Source organism: Rhinatrema bivittatum, chromosome 3, assembly GCF_901001135.1.
Source record: "Rhinatrema bivittatum chromosome 3, aRhiBiv1.1, whole genome shotgun sequence".
Classification (NCBI taxonomy): Eukaryota; Metazoa; Chordata; class Amphibia; order Gymnophiona; family Rhinatrematidae; genus Rhinatrema; species Rhinatrema bivittatum.
This window is the reverse complement of record NC_042617.1, coordinates 320,012,436-320,034,476: the sequence shown is the minus strand read 5'-3', so window position 1 is coordinate 320,034,476 and position 22,041 is coordinate 320,012,436. Positions and strand designations below refer to the sequence as shown.

At 46.3% G+C, this 22,041-nt stretch overlaps 1 protein-coding gene across 1 annotated transcript in view; it reads right to left on the bottom strand.

The window, feature by feature from the left end:
* The window catches only part of REV3L (REV3 like, DNA directed polymerase zeta catalytic subunit), a 720,104-nt gene that overhangs the window by 27,369 nt on the left and 670,694 nt on the right, over positions 1-22,041 (bottom strand). Inside the window, exon 30 of the mRNA XM_029595253.1 lies at positions 5,587-5,833. Coding sequence (XP_029451113.1) covers positions 5,587-5,833 — 247 coding nt within the window. The remainder of the gene's footprint in view (positions 1-5,586; positions 5,834-22,041) is intronic.

Below are 22,041 nucleotides of genomic sequence, written 5' to 3'. Positions count from 1 at the left end.
AGCTTTAAGCATGCCCTACTGAGCATGTGCAGCTGTCGTCATCACCCTGCCCCCTAGGCAGAGTCCCTCAGTCCACGATATAGCTAATATATGGAGAAACCAACTCCCAGGGGAGGCGGGTTTCATGAGGATTAACATCCTGCTGTCCTTGGAGAACACCTGTTACAAGTAAGCAACTCTGCTTTCTCCGAGGACAAGCAGGATGGTAGTCCTCACACATGGGTGAATCCCTAGCTCTAGGATGTCCGAGCAGGACATAGCGGGAAACCGCACAGTGCTGGAGCTCTACCTCCCTCCTTCCTATGCTTGAGAGGCAGCTGATCCACCAGGGGTACAGGCTGGAGAAGAGTTGGGTTCTACAAAGAAAGCCAAGAAAAGACTGAGACACAAACCCTCATGCATAGCAGGGATGCCTGGGGCAGAGGTGTAATACGAGTGAAATCAAAAGTAACTGCACATCACAGAAGACAGTACAAGCAGGGTTTCTGACAAAAACAGTGGATTTAGATCCTCCTGGAATCAGGAAGGACCCAGAGGTGTAAACAAGAGAGGCTCTAGGATGAAACACGTACAGTTTCCTTCAGCGTGAAAAAGAATCAAAAAACAAACTGGGGTCTGAGAGCTCTCCAGAAAGAGACTGTCAACTACTGACAGCCAAAGGTCTGGAGAAGAGTGCCCAGGTATGGCTGGTAGGCCAAATGGGCAGAAGAAACCCTTGCCTCGCTTGAAAGAACAAGCAGCAAACTACGGCAGGGTCTGGGACAGTCGCTATAAGCCGAAGCCTCAGACCTAGCTGACCGCACAGGAAAGCATCAAGGATTTCAGGGAATGAGGACAATTACCGAAACAGACCTGTAGCCCAAAGCTCCCGGCAGGGAGATATACAGGTCTGAAGCTTACTCAAGAGCACCTGCCAGAACAGTTCATCTATCATGTCACAGGATAGCAAGGGGAGCAGGAAGGCCCTTTGGGCAACCCAGAGAATGAGAAAAAAACTAAGGCAGTATCTCTCCCTGCAGGTATAAGGAGAGCTACCACGGGCATCTTAGCTTCATCTCCACTCCCCATGACAAACTAATTGGAAGTCGGAAGGAGCGAAGAACACAGGAGTCACCCCAGCAGATCGCGGGGCAAGTACAAGCAACTTCGTTGTCTATCAACCCCAAGCAAAAACTTACTGCCGAAGACAGCAGGGAGTATCCCACTGAGATGGGGCCCTCAGTCTTCTTGAAACAGCGGGAATTGAGAGCGATTGCCCCAGGGGAGAAGTCCCGAAGGCTCCACTAAGAGACGGGAGGCCGGGGAGTTGCATGCCCAAATCCCGGTAGAATCTGATTTTATTACCAGCCTAGAAACCCAAAGGGCATCAGGGCAAGCCCAGGGCGATCTTGGGACAGAGTACCAAGCCACTTCCCCTCCTTAGGGAGCACATGGCCCAGCAATGGACAAAGTTGCATGATCCAGGACTGCTCTGCCCACAGTCAGGGTGATCCTGAAAAAGGGGAAAGAATAGATTGCATGCTACTGCGAGCAGAGGGCAGTGCCTCTCATGTGGGGTACTTGGCCCCCAACAACCTCAGCCATGGACATGGCAAAATGGTGAAAGGCACTGAAACACTCCTCACAGTGGAGGATCCCACAGGCAAGGATGACTGACAATAGCGAACCTTAAGACGCATGCCTACAGAGCCCAGAAGATTCCAAGGTAACTCCTGAACAGGGGAGAAACCTGGAGAGCCACCCGGGAGCAACACTGGACAGGCTCACTCGAGGTTAGACATGCTACGCCTCAAAGCATCCAAGGGAGAGTGCTACTCTCGACTATTCTTGGGACTGGTGCCAATAAGAGCAGTGGCATCCTTTTTCCAGGAACGGAAATGAGGTACACCCCTCGAAGGGGTCCAGAGAGGAACCCGAAAGGCTTCTCCTGGAACCTAGTCAAGTCTCCCCTCCAGAGGGGAGTGGGAAGTAGGAGGATCAGGGCCTCCCAAACCCCAAAGACCTAGCAACTCCCTGAAGGAGAGCTGAGGCACAATCACTGATTGCTGAGGCGCCGACACAACCAACTGATCACATACAGCCAGCCTCAGATAGGGGAGGTCGCCACTGCAATCCCCAGAGGGTCCCCAGCTGAAGACGGTCCAGGGACTGCCGCTGCCGCTCCCCAGCCCCGGCCTCTGAAGAGATGCGCCGATTCAGAGGATCGGGGTTCCAGATCATAGAAAAACATTCCTCAGGAACAGAGCCCCAGGGACTGCTTGACAAAAATATGGTAGAGGGCGAAAGACATATTCCTCTGCTGAGAAAGGAGAGGACGCTCGAGCCACTCTTGCAATGTCATCTCACCTCAGGATCCATCCAGGAGTGCAGTCCTAGGTCAGTCCTGTGGCCATGGAACACAACCTGTTGTGACCCCCCGGAGGGAACAATGCACACACACATAACCACCGCCCAGGCGACTGAGGGCAACTAGAACCCCTCCGCTGCAAAAGCATGCTGGGCGGACTCATGCAGTGGTAACCCATCCATGGATGGTCGCACACCCATGATCCTGAGCGCCGTGCTTGTGGGAGAAATCCCACGCCCCAGCGAGGATAGAGAACCACGTGCCAAAGTCGATGGCTACAAGCTGCCCCATGACCAAGCACAGAGTGTGTAATGACACCTCCTCTACCTGTGCTCCTCAGCGCTATGCAGTACGGAATGACGCGGAGGCTGAGAACATGCCGAAAGATGGAAGAACTCTAGTGTGGCTGAGGTTTCCAGTCAGGGAGAATGCCGCCTGCCAGCATCCGAGGCCCTTGAAAGAGATGCCTTATCTGTCCCAACCATGCAAGCTGCGCATTACCACCACAGTAACTCTAGGGTGACCACTGGTGCTCTGTGTAAGGGTGGCGATCTATGGCGTTGCACCCTTCAGTACCCGAGAACGCTCCAAAAGGCAGGCCATTAAAACTGCGCCGGAAATGGCTCACCTGCTAGTCCCACAGGGAATGACTGTAGCGAAGTCCCTGGCAAGCACAGGTGTTTATGGAGGACTGCAGACATGCCCTGTGATCTATAAGCAGTTTGACAGTATTTAGCACCATTCCTGGCATCACAGGTGCCCACAGACGTTGATAGCCTGAGGGCCCCGATGCCCAAAGGTATGGACCAAAGAAGCCATGGGCATCTGCAGGGAGAGACCCTGCAGCCTCCCGACAGGTCATCAATATCAAAGGGAACAGATGACCTCCAGTGCGGACGGCAATTCCCATCAGCTCACCAATTCGTCCTGTGTTGTCGATGTTGCAAGCTTGATAGCCTCACAAGCATTACAGCTTACAAGACTATCGCTAGTGCTCATTAATATTGACAGTGTGTGCATCTTGGCGGGGCCCCCAACACTGGGATCATCGGCTGAAGGGACAGTTCTGATCTTTCCGGTGCTCTGTAGTGGACACCACCCAGGAGCCCTGAGGGCACCAGGCCACTGCGTACAGATGCACCAGTGTGCCTCGACTAGATGGCTACCCCTGCGTTTGATCCGTAATAGGCCAAGAACCCTTACCCCCCTGAGGGCTGCAGGGTCATGCGGGGGCTTCAGAAAGACCCGGCGGTCGATGGCCACAGGGACAACAAGGATGCTCAATGGTGAATCCGGTGCCTGGTCGGTGGGGCTTAACGTAGTCGAAGCGGTAATGACAGGAGTCGGTGGACCGAAGGCCTCTCTGGTGGTCCCACACTTCTATAGCCTCGAGGGTGTTAATATTATTGTGGCAGCACCACATTGCAATGGCACTGAGGTCATGCAGGCACCGAGGCCGCGCACCTTGACAAACTAGTTGGGAGGCCGCGGCATCCAGGTTATGCACCTCGATGGCGGCGAGGGCCTGCCACTGCTTCAACCTTGCCAGCCCCTAGGATGGCCATGTACGCCCTTGATGGAAAAAGGGCATCAATGGCATTGAGGCCCCCACGGGCATCGAGAACACAGTGGTATTGATGGTACCGTGGTCACCACAGCACTGAGTGCAGCAAGGGTCCCAAGGCATCAAGCCATCAGGGCACTGTCCGTGGCAAGTGCACAGAGGGCACCGTGCCGAGGGATCGAGTGCACCGAAGGCAATGTGACATCGAGTGCATCAAAAGCACTGTGGCATTGCGTGCATCAAGGGCACCATGACATCAAGTGTGCCGCATCACGGCACCGCAGCTCCGAGGGCACCACGGCCTCGATGCACAAACTGGTGCAATGAGACTCCAGTTCTATCGACACCGACAGCACAGAAGACCACTATGGCATCGTGGGTGGGCACACACCTCGATGGCAGCGAGGGTGAACCTGGACCTCAACAGCGTCAAGGGGACCATGATACCCGAAGACAGGCCCTGTCCCCGATGTGGTCCTGACATCAAGGCGCTGGACAAAAGGTGCGCTGGTCACAGTAGTGCATGGGCAACCATTCATGGCATGGCACTGAGGTGCGACAGCAAGTTGCTAGCCTAGTCTCTGCTCACTCTATCACCCAGGGAGATTGCATTGCCAAGGCTGGCAAGCAGGAGGGGAGGCGACATCATCCAGAGCTCCTGCCCATGGAGACTAGTTCCTTGAGATGTGGGGAATATGAGCTTTCCCTCCCACAGGAATGGCATGGTCCTCGATCCTTCCACCGTCTGAATCCATCGATGCTGAGCGATCAGTGAACTGCCATGGAATGCCAGTGTGGGTAGAACTCAGGCAAGTGCCCAGGCTCAGCAGCCTATATGGATCACCCATGGACTGCATAGTCCAGTCCTGTCAGCACTGTGGAAAAAGAGAAAAAACAGACGAAGCAGAAAGATCACAAATGCAAAACCTGCAGGAGCAGTATTTTTTTTTCTTTTGTTTTTGAATAACAGACTCTACAAAGGTGCACAGGGGAGAACACACCATTCAGCCAGCAGACAGTTGGAAAAAAGAATAAAACTTCCAGAAAGAAAAGCTGCAGCTCTATAAAAAATCACTTACAAAACTGTAAGAAAAGAGAAAAGCTGAATACCGTGAAAAACGTTTTCTGATAAAAAAAAGAGCATGAACTCCAGAACTGTGAGACGAAGAGAAAAAGAGAGACTGGAGGACTCTGCTTAGGTGGCAGCGTGATGACTACAGCTACACGTGCTCAGTGGGGCATGCTGAACGTTCTAGAATCTTTGAGATCAAAGTTCTGTGCCGGGCACCCATGTGTGAGGTCTACCATCCTGCTTGTCCTCGGAGAATAAAAGTGTGATCTTTATTTACCGGCTGGAGTCTTCACAGCTCTGTAATGCATCTCCAGTACTAAATGTATCATCCATTGTTGTGGGGCAATCCCTCCAAAATGATTAACGATAGCAGCTGAGAGCCCCCTGCAGTCCAGAGCCAACACAGCACAGCCTCAGCAACAGAAGCTATTAGTAGCAATAGAAGAAGCCTGTGCTTGGTTTTGCACCACAACTGCAAACCTAGGTTAGCTTTGTTCAGGTTGGCAATTTGGCAATCCTATGTTTGTAGCAGAAGTGGGAAAATGCTTAGAGTATGTTGTACTCCGCCCATGGACTATAGCACCTGTGCTATTAGAGGCTTACCTTTGGCAGCTCGTCATACCAATTGAAGACATCCACACCGATAAGAGAGAAGATGCGACTCAAGGGTGGCAGGATCTGCTTGGTAATGTAGTAGGCAGCATTGATCCTGATGCTGGAATCCTGCAGCACCTCGATGGGTCTCCTCACCAGCTGAATGAGAGGCACTCCCGGTGTGCCATACACAATTACATATGGGACACGCTCTCCAACACGTGGCTCAGAGCGGATGTCATAAGAGACCATTCTCCTGGTGACAAAGTCAGAACATTTAAATATATACAAATCTGTAATATACTTAGCCCATCAGATGCTGTTGTTCTATTGGCAATCCCACTGTCCACAGAGGAACCTACATGCACAGCTTCAAACTTACACGCATACTCAATGAGCTAGGCCTATAGCTTAGAGAGTATGTATGTAAGTATAAAGTTTTGCACATGTATTCCAAGTTACATGTGTACACATATATGCCTAAATTCCAAGCTACATGTGCAAACTCTGCTCGAGACTAGCCAAAATGGGGACTGGAGGGCTGCCCTTGTGCATAGCCCATCTGCCACTAAGGAATCTACATGCACAGCAGACATGGGAGTTGTCAACAGGGCCACAGAAAGCAGAGAGCCACAGTGACAGGCAGCCTAGAAATGAGGACTGCAGAATGGACAGACATAGAGAGAAGAGTATGAGGGGGAAAATAGTAAGATTGCTCTGATCTGGTCAGATTAAAGAAGCAGAGGCTGGGGGATAAAAGTGTTGTATTTGGGGAGGGAGTGGGGGGCGGGGAATGGAAAATATCTGGGATGAAGGTGATGGAAAGGGATATAGGAGTATGCTGTGGAGGGTGGTTGTGGAGTGTGAATAGGGGCCTCCAGGGAATTTCACTAGATATCAGTTAGTTTCTAAATAAATTTCAAACACAGAAACAGAGGATAGGATGGTGCATAAAGAATGGGAAGAATATTTACGCAGATAAAGCAGAGTTACTTACCTGAAACAGGTGTTCTCTGAGGACAGCAGGATTCATAGCTCTCACATCTGGGTGACGTCACTGATGAATCCCATTATCAGACCTCTTCAAGGTCCTTTGAATGTGCTCTAAATATGTACGGGAGCTTTGCATGGGACCCTCCTAGTTTGGTATTTAGCTTCAAACTCCATGGAAAGATGGGTAAGTTTCGAGGAATACATATCCTGCTGTCCTTAGACAACACCTGTTAACAGGGTAAGCAACTATGTCCTCACATCTGAGAATCCCTGGCTACAGGATGCCTTCAAACAAAAATGGCAGAAACTAACATGGCAATGGGCAACCAATGTTTTAGTTGGCAAACAGCCATTCTTTTTTTAGATATTTATTGCTTTTACAATAATTCCAAGAAAAAAAAATTTTGTACAGAAATTAAGAAACTGTAAATCAAAATTACGCAACAGTGTGCATAAGGAAAAATAGTTAACATTTTTAGCCCACGAGCAGCCATTTTCTAAATATGTTTTCCAAAGGTAATCTGGAAATAATTTAAAAAATGGGACTTAGGAGGGACAACGTTGAATTCTCAACCTCAAGTAGAACTCCGCAGGGGTAGGAACTTAGGGTGTGTGTAAAGAATCACCCTGTGAGCTGGAAATATCCCTACATGGATGAAGGCATCCTTTAACTCCTGGGAACATAGCCAGTCTTTTTCCAGAAAGGAATTACGTTGCCTAGGGAAACCATCTTGAACTTTTCTTTACTAGAAATTTGTTCAAGGCCCTTAGATCTAGGAATGGGGAGGACCACATTTAGATACAGTACAGATAGCAAAATTAGCTAGCTAAACTTATCTGGTTAACTTTGGAAGTATATTCAATAGTGCAGCCACACTGCTGAATATAGCCAGCTATCTTAAAATTAGAAGAATAACTACAGCTGATGAGCTTTAGGACAGCTCTTTGGCCCAATCATACACAGCCAGCTAAGTCATCTGGCTAACAATTCCTCCCAGTTATGCAGCTGGAATGCCCCTAACTTATCTGGCTAAATTTTAGTCACCTAACTCATTAGCTGGCTAGAATTTAACCGGATGTGTCAAATATTCATTTAATTCACTCCACCACTGGCAGTGATTTTCACATACAATCAATCAAATTGGACCTAAACGTCCTGTCACTGCTATGTTAAGTCAATAATTAATTTAAACATGATTTCAAAAAAAGTATTTTTACCTCACCAGCAACCTCTGGCTCTCATATTCTTTGTTATCTTTTTTTTATACATTTTATATTGAAGAAAGTTTTAATATATTTATGAAAATTTTATTAGAAGGGATTGAAAGTTTCATATAATTATTAGTGCCCCAGCACTGTGCTACCTGTATAATCATTAACTTCCAACCACCTCCATATTTTTCTTAATTTGCTAAAGTCTCAAATTCTTTCAAAATGAATGGCATCCACCTTTTTTATATATATATTTTAAAAAATATTTTAAACTATTTTTATGTTGTCTTATTTCACACATTTCAACATAAAACATGAACCTTGCTACAAGTCCCGAATAATTGTAAACAATCCCATGTCCACATTTCAAACAAACCGTCCTTCCTCAGGGGGTGTTGGTCTGCTAAATGTATAACGGGTCCTCTCTATGCGTCTTCTTTATTTAGAGTGTCCTCTATAACCACACCTTTGCTCTTCAAAAAGACACCATTCGAAATCAGCTGATCCTCGTGTAAGACGTAATTTATACGTCACCGGAGCTTCTTCTCTGATGAACCTATCCGCTATCGCACCATTGCTTTCCAACTTATCAGAGACACTCCATTTACTATAACTGTTTGCCACACTTCCACAGTATTAAGTTAGCATAGCAAGATTAAGTTCCTCATTCATTCCATTTGGACAAGAGGTATTTAAGGTGTAAATCCAGAAGGCTTCACGATAATTACGTTTAACATTGAGATCTCCACCGTGGACTGAAGTACTAAGTTGTTCTATTATAGTCCACTTCATATGGACAAAATCATGTCCTGCTTCCATTAAATGTTGTACCATCGGTGCGGTCATTCTTGCCGTTTTAAAGTGTGATCTATGTTCCCCCAACCTGACTCTCACTGGTCGTGTGGTGCGCCCTACATAAATCTTAGAGCATGGACATATTGCATAGATCACATTCATAGAATTGCAATCTGTATTTATCTTCCTCCAAATTGTATAACCTGTCACCTGCTCACTCCACTCTTTCCCAAATATAGAATGTTCACACCAATTATAATGCCCACACACTGAATGGCCATAAGATTCCACTGGTTGAATATGATGTTCCAATTGAGAATGTACCACTTTATCTCTAATATTCATGCCTCTTGTAGCCATATAACTTCTGAATTAGCCACTAAATGCTTTGTAATATGGAGCTCGGGATGTAGTCCTCCCATCTTCTCTGGGATCAGAAAATACTTGGAATAAAATCCCTCCCCTCTTTTCCATAGTAGAATAGATTTGAGTGCTTTAGCCTCTAAAAGGGAGAAGAATTCCTTTAGTAGCAGTTCCTGATGGGCAGTCTGGTAAGGTTTCCAATAAATGTAATCTGTAACCATTCCAAACTATATTGAGAATCCTGCTGTCTGAAGTTATATTGGTCCTATGGTTAGCATAAAATCTTAGCCTTCCCCCCACAGGTAGGTTCTCTGGAAAGCCACACAGTTGGCCCGCAGTTGTTCCACCTCTCCCAAGACTGGGAGAAAATGGGAGAGGTGGAACAACTGTGGGCCATACTAAAAGGAGCAATTACAAAGGTAACTAATCTTTACATTAGAAAAGTTAAAAAAACAAAACAAAACAGCAAGAGAAATAAGAAACCGATCTGGTTCTCAAAAGAGGTGGCTGATAAAATAAAAATAAAAAGAACAGCGTTCAAGAAATATAAAGAATCCCAGAAAAAGGAACACAGAGAATAATACCTGGTTAAATTGAGAGAGACGAAGAAAGTAATCAGGAAAGCAAAAAGTCTGATGGAAGAAAGGATTGCCAAAGAGGTAAAGAGAGGTGACAAAACATTTTTCAGATACATCAGAGAAAGGAGAATGGTCTAAAGTGGTATAGTGAACTGAAAGGTGAAAAGGATCAATGTGTGGAAAGAGACAAAGAAATGGCAGAAATATTAAACAAATACTTCAGTGCTCACTAAGGAAGACCCTGGAGAAGGACCGTCACTAGTTAACAAGGCAGTGGATGGGAGTGGATTTAACGAAACCCCGTTTAAGGAAGAGAATGTATGGGAAGAGCTAGGAAAACTGAAAGTGGACAAAGCCATAGGGCTTGAGATTCATCCTAGGATACTGAGGGAGCTCAGAAATGTGCTGGCGGGTCTGCTGAGTGTCTGAACTGGGAGTGGTGCCGAGTGTCTGAACTGGGAGTGGTGCCGAGTGTCTGAACTGGGAGTGGTGCCGAGTGTCTGAACTGGGAGTGGTGCCGAGTGACTGGAGAAGAGTGGTGGTGGCACCGCTTCACAAGAGTGGGAGTAGAGAGGAGGCTGGAAATTACAGGCCAGTTAGCCTCACCTCTCGGTGGTGGGAAACTTAATGCAGACTCTGCTGAAAGAAAGGAAACAGCATGGATTCACCAGGGGAAGGTCCTGTCAGACGAATCTGATTGATTTCTTTGATTGGGTGACTAGAGAATTGGATCAGGGAAGAGAGCTTGATGTGATTTACTTGGATTTTAGTAAAGCCTTTGATACAGTCCCGCATAGAAGATTCATGAACAGAATGAGAAGCTTGGGAGTGAGCGCCAAGTGGTGGCATGGAGTACAAACTGGTTGATGGATGGAAGACAGTGTGTGATGCTAAATGGAACCTTGTCTGAAGAAAGAATGGTGTTAAGAGGAGTGCCGCAGGGATTGGTGTTGGACCGGTTCTGTTCAATACTGGCTGCTAGAATGAAAATTGTGTTCCTTTGGAAACAGGTAGAGCCACCACACATACAGCAGGTACACAGGAGATTGTCTAAGATTTGTTACTTGAATAAACTCACTGCCATTAGAAATCAACAGGTGAAGAAATTTATATACCACTGGGAACCGTGGGAAGCTTGGCAAACTCAACATCTCACTCACACATCAGCATTCGGTTAGGGGAGGGAGGGAAGGGGGGTTGGGAGTGGGGTCCACGGAAATAATGACAAACTTGTGTTCTGGTCTTAATGAGGAGCATGCTTTATTGTACATTGTAATGTTTCACTTTTATGTGCGGTTGTTTACAATGTTGTATATTGTGATGTATAATGAGATATCAATATGTCCTACACTGTGAACATAATATTTCTAATTGTACACTGTTCTTTAAAATTATAAAGAAAAAAAAAGAAAATAGTAGGAGTAGAACCCTCTGGCCTGCTGTGCCAGGGGAACGGCTTCCACAGCCCCGGTGCCAGTAGGGTGGACAGTTCTGACTCTCATAGGGTTGTGTGATCTTTTTGGATCCACAGTGGATTGGGTGGTGAATCTGGGAGTACCATGAGGAAGTTTAGATGGTATCCCTGGGTTATGATGGATATTACCCATTGGTCTGTTGTAATGCTGCGCCAGTTGATTATGAAATGGTGTAGCCGACCTCCTAAGGCAAGTCTGGTCTTTATTTATACAGTGGCAGCTGTTCTCTGGACAGATTTCCAAATCCAGAGGCTGGGCCCATTTGTGGGCTGGCTGAGATCTGGACGTCTTGGCATGCCGTGGATGTCCTCTCTGAGGTGGTTTGGCTGGTCTCACGCGAGATGTTGGTGGATAGTACTTGCGTGAGTGATAAAAGGGTCTTCTGGGGTCCCTTCTCGTGGTCTTTCGAGCACAGGAGGAAACCTCCAGAGTGACTGTGGAAAGCTGACGCAGGGTCTCGTGATGATCTTTTAGTTGAGTCACTGTGTCTTGTATCTTGTCGCCAAAGAGATTATCTCCGGTACATGGGAGATCAGTGAGCTTGTCCTGGACTTCTTTTTGCAAGTCAGATGCCTTAAGCCAAGCCCATCTTCTGGCACTGATTCCTGTTGCAGATAAACGAGACGCTGTCTTAAAGGAATCATATGCAGCTCTGACCTCAATGTTTCCCTGCCTCAAGGCCTTTTTGGAGAATGGCAGTGAGGTTTTCTTGTTGTTGTTGGGGGAGAGAGTCTGCTATCCCTTCCACAGATTCCTCTGGTATTGTGTCATGTATAATTGATAGGCAGCTATGCGTGACACTAACATAGAGCCCTGAAAGACCTTTCGGCCCAAACCATCCAAGAATCTTTAGTCCTTTCCAGGGGGAGCTGAAGAAGGAGGGCACAGTCTCCTTGCCTTCTTCTGCGCAGATTCCACTACCACTGATTGGTGGGGTAGTTGTGGCTTCTGAAACCCTGGAGTGTGCTGGACCAGATATGTTGCATCTGTCTTTCTATTAACTGGTTGGACTGTGCAAGGGTGCTCCCATAGGCGATGTTGAAGATCCAAGAGCACTTTGTGGACTTGAATGGCCATAATTTCTTTGGGGGCATCTACAAATGGAAGGACTTCTAGCGTCTTGTGACGGGTGTCCTCTTCGGTGAACAGGTCAAAGGGGATGGTCTCGGACATTTCCTTTATAAACTTAGCAAAGGAGAGGTCTTCTGGAGGGGACCGTTTCCGTTCCTCAGGAGGAGAGGGCTCTGAGAGTATGTCCTCTGTAGAAGTGTCAGTGTCAACATCCTTCCATGGATCATACGGGGTCTCTGGCTGAGATCCCGAAGGAGGGAAAAAGCCTGATGCTCCAGGACATACAGGCACCGATAGAGACTTAGACGACATCGATGGCATCGAGGGGAACCGTGGGTGCTTCGATGCAGAGAGCCCTGATGGACCAGGAACCAGTTCCGGCATCGATGGACACGGAGCTGTAATAGGACTAGAGTCCATGACTTCGTCCTCTGAGGACCCCGGAATGGGTATTGGGGGTTTCAGAGATTCAGTAGGTCGGCTTGGTACCAATGACCCAGGCTGGGTCGGAAGGGCATCGATGAGTGTATCCAGGCGGTCGAGCAATGGTGTGAAGAACGATGGCTCCGGTGTTGGTATGGGGGCCGGCATCGATGGTGGATGAAGGTTCCGGAAGGCATCGAGGACCGCCTGGCGGACAAAGATGTCCAGCTCCTCTCTGGAAGCTGGTATAGGTAACGCAGCTACAGGGGGAGGCCTGCTAGGCGCTACTGGCACCTCCACAGGAATCTGTGGGGACTCAGTACCCGGCACAGATATCGGTGGGGATCGCCTTTGGGTGTCGGGTGCAGTAGGATGGAAACTCCTCTCCCCGTGCCCTCTTCGCAACCGGCTCAATAGCCATCGAGGCTGATGCGGTGTCGTTGCCGGCACCGGATGTGGATTCACGTCAGTGCAGGTAACTATGTTTCCCCTCGGTGCTCAGTCCAGTCCTTCTCTGGCACCGAGGAAGACGCTACCAATGCCCTGGATAGTGTCGGTGACAGACTGTCACCGCTGCCTTGCTGCTCCCGGCAAGGTTTATTGCTGGATTTCGAAGATGTTCCTGCTGGTGATGACTGGGTGGACGTCGATGGAGTTAGTTTTATCTTGAAAAGAGACTCCATTTTGTCCAGGCGGGCACGCCTGCCCTTTGGGGTCATTTGAGTGCAGCTAGGGCACTGATGTACATCGTGTGCTGGGCCAAGGCAAAGCACACAAACATTGTGCAGGTCATAACAGACATTGTACGCGGACACTCTGGGCATTTTCTAAAGCCCGTCGCTATGGCAAAAAAAAGAGGTCCACGAAAACGGTTGGTGGCCTGCGGGAACAGAGGACAAGGTAGCAGGAACCGACCGAAGACGGTGGAAATTACTCACAGAGCATCGAGAAAATGGTGTCGTGATGGGAGACCCCTATGAGGGAACTTTTTGTGAAGAAAACTTCAAGGTTTTCTGTGAGGAAAAGTGGTGAGAAAATTCTCACAGAGCTCCTAACCTCAAGGTAAACTGCAGCGTGGAAAAAAAAGAGACTGAAGGGAGACCCCTGTGGCTACAGGGATTATGACATGCTGGGCATGCTAAGTGTGCCAGTCAAAAGTTCTAGAAACTTTGACAGAAAAGTTTTCCGTGATAGGGCTCTGTCTGGTGACGTCACCCACATGTGAGGACTACCATCCTGCTTGTCCTGGGAGAATACCCTTAACAAATAAGCCTTCATACTGTTGATGCAACTCCATCATTGCTTGCTGCTTCAATGGCAGGGGGAAAAGGGGAAAATAGGAATTGGATTCAGACAACAACCAACAAGGACATTGAACTGTATAGTCTGGGAAAACAAATAAGCATGGGGATAACTTGCTTGATGCGGCGGTTACTAACCTTAACCAAAAAGCCTGATACTACACTTCTGATGCAACTCCAACATTGCTCTCTGCTTCAATGGCAGGGGTGAAAAGAAATTGGATTGAAACAGTAACCAACAAGCACCCTGACCTTGATGATCGAGTAACTGATAAGTATGGGAAACTGATAACTATGGGAGCTGGATGGGCCATTAGGTCCTTTTCTGCCATCACTTCTATGTTTAAGGATCATGGAATATTGGCTATGTTTTCCTGGATCCAGTAAAACCCCATCCCAGGTTTTTACTGGAGAAAGAGTTGTGACTTAGGCGACTGGGGCGACAGTGACGTCCCTATTGTTGACAGGGACAAGTGGGTGGAGCACAATGCCTGTTGAGGGAAGGACTTCTTCCCCCTCAAGAACGTCCCAGATATGTGGAGGGCAACTCAGTTATGATTGCAGAGTTCTGAAAGGGTGGCACAGTGGTCTTTAATTCAATCCACCGCTTCCTTGACCTTATCTCCAAAGAGATTCTCTCTATTGTAAGGCACCTTCACAAACCTTTCCTGCACAACTGTATGGATATCTGAAACTTACAGCCATGAAAGTCTGCAGGCACCACCCCAATGGCTAGGATCTCAAAAACAACATAAATCAGCCTGACCAAATGTTTTCCATACTTCTGACACAAGTTGACAAGTGACTCCAACTTGTCCTGTATATCCTGAGGGAAAAAATTGGTAGGTCCTTAATAGATGCATTGGCCCATGAAGAGCTGGCAGAACACTATGAGGTAACAGAGCATAGCATTCTGAAAAATCTTTCTCCGAACTAAGTCAAGGGTAAGAGAATCATGACACAGAAGTACTGAGGAGCGAATTCTCAACAGTTTTGGGTTTTTTTTTAAACAGCAGATTCAACAACAGACAGGTGAGGAAGTTGCTGTTTATTCAATCTGAGATCCTTAAGAACATAAGAACATAAGAAATTGCCATGCTGGGTCAAGACCAAGGGTCCATCAAGCCCAGCATCCTGTTTCCAACAGAGGCCAAGCCAGGCCACAAGAACCTGGCAATTACCCAAACACCAAGAAGATCCCATGCTACTGATGCAATTAATAGCAGTGACTATTCCCTAAGTAAACTTGATTAATAGCAGTAAATGGACTTCTCCTCCAAGAACTTATCCAAACCTTTTTTGAATTCAGCTACACTAAATGCACTAACCACATCTTCTGGCAACAAATTCCAGAGCTTAATTGTGCGTTGAGTGAAAAAGAATTTTCTCCAATTAGTCTTAAATGTCCTACTTGCTAACTTCATGGAATGCCCCCTAGTCCTTCTATTATCCGAAAGTGTAAATAACAGATTCACATCTATTCAAGACCTCTCATGATCTTAAAGACCTCTATCATATCTCCCCTCAGCCGTCTCTTCTCCAAGCTGAACAGCCTTAACCTCTTCAGCCTTTCCTCATAGGGGAACAGTTCCATCCCCTCTATCATTTTGGTTGCGCCCTTCTCTGTACCTTCTCCATTGCAACCATATCTTTTTTGAGATGCAGCAACCAGAATTGTACACATTATTCAAGGTGCGGTCTCACCATGGAGTGATACTGAGGCATTATGACATTTTCCGTTTTATTAACCATTCCCTTCCTAATAATTCCTAACATTGTTTGCTTTTTGACTGCTGCAGCATATTGAGCCGACAATTTTAAAGTATTATCCACTATGATGCCTAGATCTTTTTCCTGGGTGGTAGTTCCTAATATGGAACCTAACATCGTGTAACTACAATAAGGGTAATTTTTCCCTATATGCAAAACCTTGCACTTGTCCACATTAAATTTCATCTGCCATTTGGATGCCCAATCTTCCAGTCTCGCAAGGTACTCCTGTAATGTATCATAATCCGCTTGTAATTTAACTACTGTGAATAATTTTGTATCATCTGCAAATTTGATTACCTCACTCATCGCATTCCTTTCCAGATCATTTATATATATACTAGCCGTTAAGCCCGTAACAACGGGCTACATTTAAAAAAAAATTTTCGTTCCATTTCCTTCCCACCTCCCCCCCTCACCTCCCCCCACTCTCTCCTCCCTCTATTCTCCCTCCCTCCCCTCACTCTCTCCTCCCTCCCACCTCCCCCCTCTATTCTCCCTCTTCTCCCTCCCTCCTCTATTCTCCCTCTCCTCCCTCCCCACTCTCTCCTCCCTCACCCCTCCCCTCCCTCTCTCACCCCTCACTCTCTCCTCCCTCCCCTCACTCACAACCGACAGACAGGGGGAGTCCCTCCCTGCCTCGCGCGCCGCTGCTACTGCTCCTCCCTCCCTCCCTCGTGCGCATGCCGCCGCCGCTACTACTCCTGCTGCTCCTGCTTGTCGCCGCCGCCGCTCCTGCTGCTCGCCGCCGCCACTCCTGATGGTTGCTGCTGCTGCCGCCGCTCCTGCTCCTAAGGAGCAGGCGCCATTTTTTTTTTCCGGGCACGCTCTGCCCTGGCCGACGTGCTCGCATGCGCGGTAGAGCTGCTCTCTACTGCGCATTTGCGGCACGTCAGTCCGGGCTCCCTTATCTAGTAGATTGAAAAGCACCGGACCAAGTACAGATCCCTGAGGCACTCCACTGTTTACCCTTTTCCACTGAGAAAATTGACCATTTCATCCTACTCTCTGTTTCCTGTCTTTTAACCCGTTTGTAATCCACGAAAGGACATCGCCTCCTATCCCATGACTTTTTAGTTTTCTTAGAAGCCTGTCATGAGGGACTTTGTCAAACGCCTTCTGAAAATCCAAATACACTACATCTACTGGTTCATCTTTATCCACATGTTTATTAACCCCTTCAAAAAAAATGAAGCACATTTGTTAGGAAGACTTCCCTTGGGTAAATCCATAGTGACTGTGTTCCATTAAACCATGTCTTTCTATGTACTCTACGATTTTGATCTTTAGAATAGTTTCCACTATTTTTCCTGGAACTGAAGTCAGGCTCACTGGTCTAAAGTTACCCGGATCACCCCTGGAGCCCTTTTAAAATATTGGGGTTACATTGGCCATCCTTCTGAATTCTAGCGAGAGAACCCTGGTCTGCTTTTATTGTAGAGAGGGAGGGGGGTGCTTCCCTACATTCTCATCTCTACATCATTCAGGAAAACATGGACACGCACTAACACATTGACTTTAGGGACATTAAGAAATTGGAGGAAGTCCAATAATTGTATCCTGAGTTCAGTCTCCTCCTCTAACCGAAACAGAATGGTTGCAGCCCTTCTGATGGAGATTTACTCCACTCCTGTGAAGGAGAGGAGTTTGAGGGAGACCTCATGACTTCTCCTGATTCATAATAATTATACCCCCAGGAACTCTCAGTCTCTGACTCAGAATGATGAGAAGCCATTATCTGAGTCAGCACTTGACTAGCAGGTGAGGGTTAAGAACATAAGAAGCTGCCATACTGGGTCAGACAAAGGACCCATCAAGCCCAACATCATGTTTCCAATAGTGGTCAATCCAGATTACAAGTACCTGGCAAGTATTTATTTATTTTATTTATTTGGTGCTTTTCTATACCGGCATTCATGATACAATCATATCATGCTGGTTTACATAGAACAGGGGTACAATGAACCTCAAAAATTCACATAGCGAAGAGAAGCAGCAAACATTAAATAGAAGTACCCAAACATTAAATAGATCTCATGCTACTAATGCCGGTAATAAGCAGTGGTTATTCCCTAAGTCAACTTTATTAATAGCAGTTTATGGACTTCTCCTTCAGGAACTTATTCTAAACCTTTTTTAAACCCAGATACACTAACTGTCCTAACCACATCCTCCAGCAATGAATTCCAGGGCTTAATTGTGCGTTGCATGAAAAATAATTTTCTCCAATTTATTTTAAATGTGCTACTTGCTAACTTCACGGAGTGCCCCCTAGTTCTTTATTATCTGAAAGAGTAAATATCTGATTCACATTTACTCGTTCTAGTCCTCTCATGATTCTATACACCTCTATCATATACCACCTCATCCATATCTTCTCCAAACTAAATTGCTTGTTACTCTTTAGTTTGTCAATCTGCCCTACTATACCTTCCAGGTTCACTGTGATTTGGTTCAGTTCATCTGAATCATCATCCTTGAAAACTGTCTCCAGAATTGCTATCTCCCCTACATCCTCATTAGTAAACACGGAAGCAAAGAATTCATTTAGTCTTTCCGCGATGGTAATATTTTCCCTAAGTGCCCTTTTAATCCCTCGATCATCTAATGGTCCAACTGACTGCCTCGCAGGTTTCCTCTTCAGATATATTTTAAAAAGTTTTTATTATGAGTTTTTCCTCTACGGCCAACTTAATTTCAAATTCTCTCTTAGCCTATTTTATCAATCAGTGTTTTACATTTAATTTGACAGTGCTTATACTTTTTCCTATTTACTTCACATGGATCCTTCTTCCAATTTTTGAAGGAAGTTTTTTGGCTAAAATATCATTTTTTACCTCACCTTTTAACCATGCTGGTGATTGTTTGGCCTTTCTTCCACCTTTTTAATGTGTGGAATACATCTGGACTATGCTTCTAAGATGATGACTGGGTAAATGTAACATCAGGACATACTAGAGACAAAGTTCCTGGATGGAATAAACGACTGCTTCATGGAGCAATTGATTCAGGAACCAATGAGAGAGGGAGCTATTTTAGATTTAATTCTTAGTGGAATGCAGGATTTGGTGAGAGAGGTAACAGTGGTGGGGCTACTTGGCAAAAGTGATCATAACCTGATCAAATTTGAACTAATGACAGGAAGGGGGACAATATGTAAATCTACAGCTCTAACACTAAATTTTCAAAAGGGAAACATTGATAAAATGAGGAAAATAGGAAAAAACTGAAAGGTGCAGCTGCAGAAGTTAAAAGTGTACAACAGTTACATATTCAAGTTATATTTTCTTGAATGTAAAGTGTATAATGTATAAATACATTTTACAAAAAGTATACAACAGGCGTGGGCATTGTTTAAAAATACAATCTTGGAAGCACAGTCCAGATGTATTCCATGCATCAAGAAACATGGAAGGAGGGCAAAACGATTACCAGCATGGTTAAAAGGTGAGGTGAAAGAAGCTATTTAGACAAAAAAATATCCTTCAAAACTTAGAAGAAGGATTCATCTAAAGAAAATAGGAAAACGCATAAGCATTGTCAAGTTAAGTGTAAAACATTGATAAGGCAAGCTAAGAGACAATTTGAAATGAAATTGGCTGTAGAGGCAAAAACTCATAATAAAAACTTTTAAAAATATATCTGAACCAAGAAACCTGTGAGGGAGTCAGATGGACCGCTAGATGACTGAGGAGTTAAAGGGGCTCTTAGGGAAGATAAGGCCATTGCAGAAAGACTACATGAATTCTTTGCTTCTGTGTTTACTAATGAGGATGTTGGGGAGATACTGGTTCCAGAGATGGTTTTAAAGGGAAATGATTCAGATGAACTGAACCAAATCACTGTGAACCTGGAAGATGTAGTAGGCCAGATTGATAAACTAAAAAGAAGAAAAATTACCTGGACTGGATGGTATGCATCTCAGTGTTCTGAAGGAACTAAAAAATGAAATTTCAGATCTGTAAATTTGTAACCTATCATTAAAATCAACCAATGTACCTAAAGACTGGAAGGTGGCCATTGTAACCCCAATATTTAAAAAGGGCTCCAGGGGCGATCTGGGAAACTATAGACCAGTGAGCCTGACTTCAATGCCAGGAAAAATAGTGGAAACTATTCTAAAGATCAAAATCACAGAGCATATAGAAAGACATGGTTTAATGGAACACAGTCAACATGGATTTACCCAAGGGAAGTCTTCCTAACAAATCTGCTTCATTTTTTTATGAAGGGGTTAATAAACATGTGGATAAAGGTGAACCGGTAGATGTAGTGTATTTGGATTTTCAGAAGGCATTTGACAAAGTCCCTCATGAGAGGCTTCTAAGAAAACTAAAAAGTCATGGGATAGGATGCGATGTCCTTTCGTGGATTACAAACTGGTTAAAAGACAGGAAACAGAGAGTAGGATTAAACAGTCAATTTTCTCAGTGGAAAAGGGTAAACAGTGGAGTGCCTCAGGGATCTGTACTTGGACCGGTGCTTTTCAATCTATTTATAAGTGATCTAGAAAGGAATTCGAGGAGGAGTGAGGTAATCAAATTTGCATATGATACAAAATTATTCAGAGTAGTTAAATCACAAGCGGATTATGATAAATTGCAGGAGGACCTTGCAAGAATGGAAGATTGGGTATCCACATGGCATATGAAATTTAATGTGGACAAGTGCAAGGTGTTGCTTATAGTGAAAAATAACCCATGCTGTAGTTGCATGATGTTATGTCCCATATTAGTAGGAGAAGTCCATTAACTATTAATCAAGTTGACTTAGATAATAGAAGAAAATTATTCCTCACCTGCTAATTTTCGCTCCTGTAGTACCAAGGATGAGTCCAGACGGTGGGTTATGTCCCCCGTCCAGCAGATGGAGTCAGACAAGAACTTCTGAGGGCGCTGCCATATAAGACAGCATGCCAAGCGTTCCTCTTCAGTAACTAGACTATCAAAGCCATCAAAGAAGGAAAACATGAGGAATCAAAACGACAAACATGTGTCAAAAACCATGAACTAGAATAAAACCAAAGACAACCTGCCAAGAGAACTAGAAACTGCAGACGCAGAAAAGATAAATGACAGTACCTCGAGCAGGAGCAACCCTCAGTGTAAATCCACACAAAACAGAGGGAGGGCATCTGGACTGATCCTTGGTACTACAGGAACGAAAATTAGCAGGTGAGGAATAATTTTCTTTTCCCTGTACATACCAGGATCAGTCCAGACGGTGGGATGTATCAAAGCTTCCCCACTGAGGGTGGGCCTTAGATAGCCCTGCTCGAATGACATTTTGACCAAAAGACCCGAAAGTCGGAGACTGTACGTCCAGGCGATAGTGACGTGCAAAAGTATGTAGCGACTTCCAGGTGGCCGCTCTGCATATCTCCTGAGAGGAAATGGAGTGACTCTCCACCCAGGAGGTCACTTGAGAGCGTGCCTTGATGCCCACCAGCGGCGCCTGTCCTGCGCCGATGTACGCCGTTTCGATTGCTGCCTTCAACCAGCGGGCAATCGTCGTCTTGGAAGCCTTAGACCCCTTCTTGGGCCCCGACCAGAGAACAAATAGGTGGTCCGACAGCGAAAGTCATTGGTGACCTCCAAGTACTTCATCAGGCAACACTTGGCGTCTAGCTTGCGTAACTCCGAAGGGTCGCTCGTGGCAAAGGGTGGAAGCTCTACCATCTGATTCAGATTGAAAGCGGAGACCACCTTGGGAAGGAACGAGGGAACTGTGCGCAAGGTGACCCCCGAGTCCGTGAACCGTAGATAAGGTTCCCTGCAGGAGAGTGCCTGGAGCTCGGAGACATGCCGGGCTGAACAAATGGCCACCAGAAACACTGTCTTGAGAGTCAGATTCTTGAGGGAGGAGGTACGTAACGGTTCGAAGGGCGGCCCCCCAGGATCTGAAGAACCAAGTTGAGCCTCCAAGGTGGACAAGGCGCTTGAAGTAGCGGTTTCAAGTGTTTTACTCCCCTGAGGAAACGAACCACATCCGGATGGGAAGAAAGCAGAATTTTCTCCTCTGGTCGGAGCAGAGCTCCCAGCACTGCTATCTGTAACCGGAGAGAGTTATAGGCTAGGCCCTTCTCTAGGACCGCCTGTAAGAAACAGAGAATCTGAGATACGGAAGCATGTCCGGATAGTGTTACATATGTCGAACACCAGGATTCGAAGACCTTCCAGACCCGAACGTAGGCAACCAAAATAGAAGTCTTGCGTGCCCGGAGGAAGGTTGAGATCACCGCCTCCGGATAACCATGGCGCCTCAGTTTGCGCCTCTCAAAAGCCAATCCGCAAGACAGAAGCGATCTGCCTGGTTGAAAAAATTGGACCCTGCTAAAGCAAGTGGGGCAGGTGACCAAGGCGTAGGGGTCCGTCCACCGCTAGATTGAGTAGATCCGCGAACCATGGTCTTCGGGGCCACTCCGGCGCCACCAGAATGACGGAGCCCTGATGATGCTCGATTCTTCATAGGACCTTTCCCACC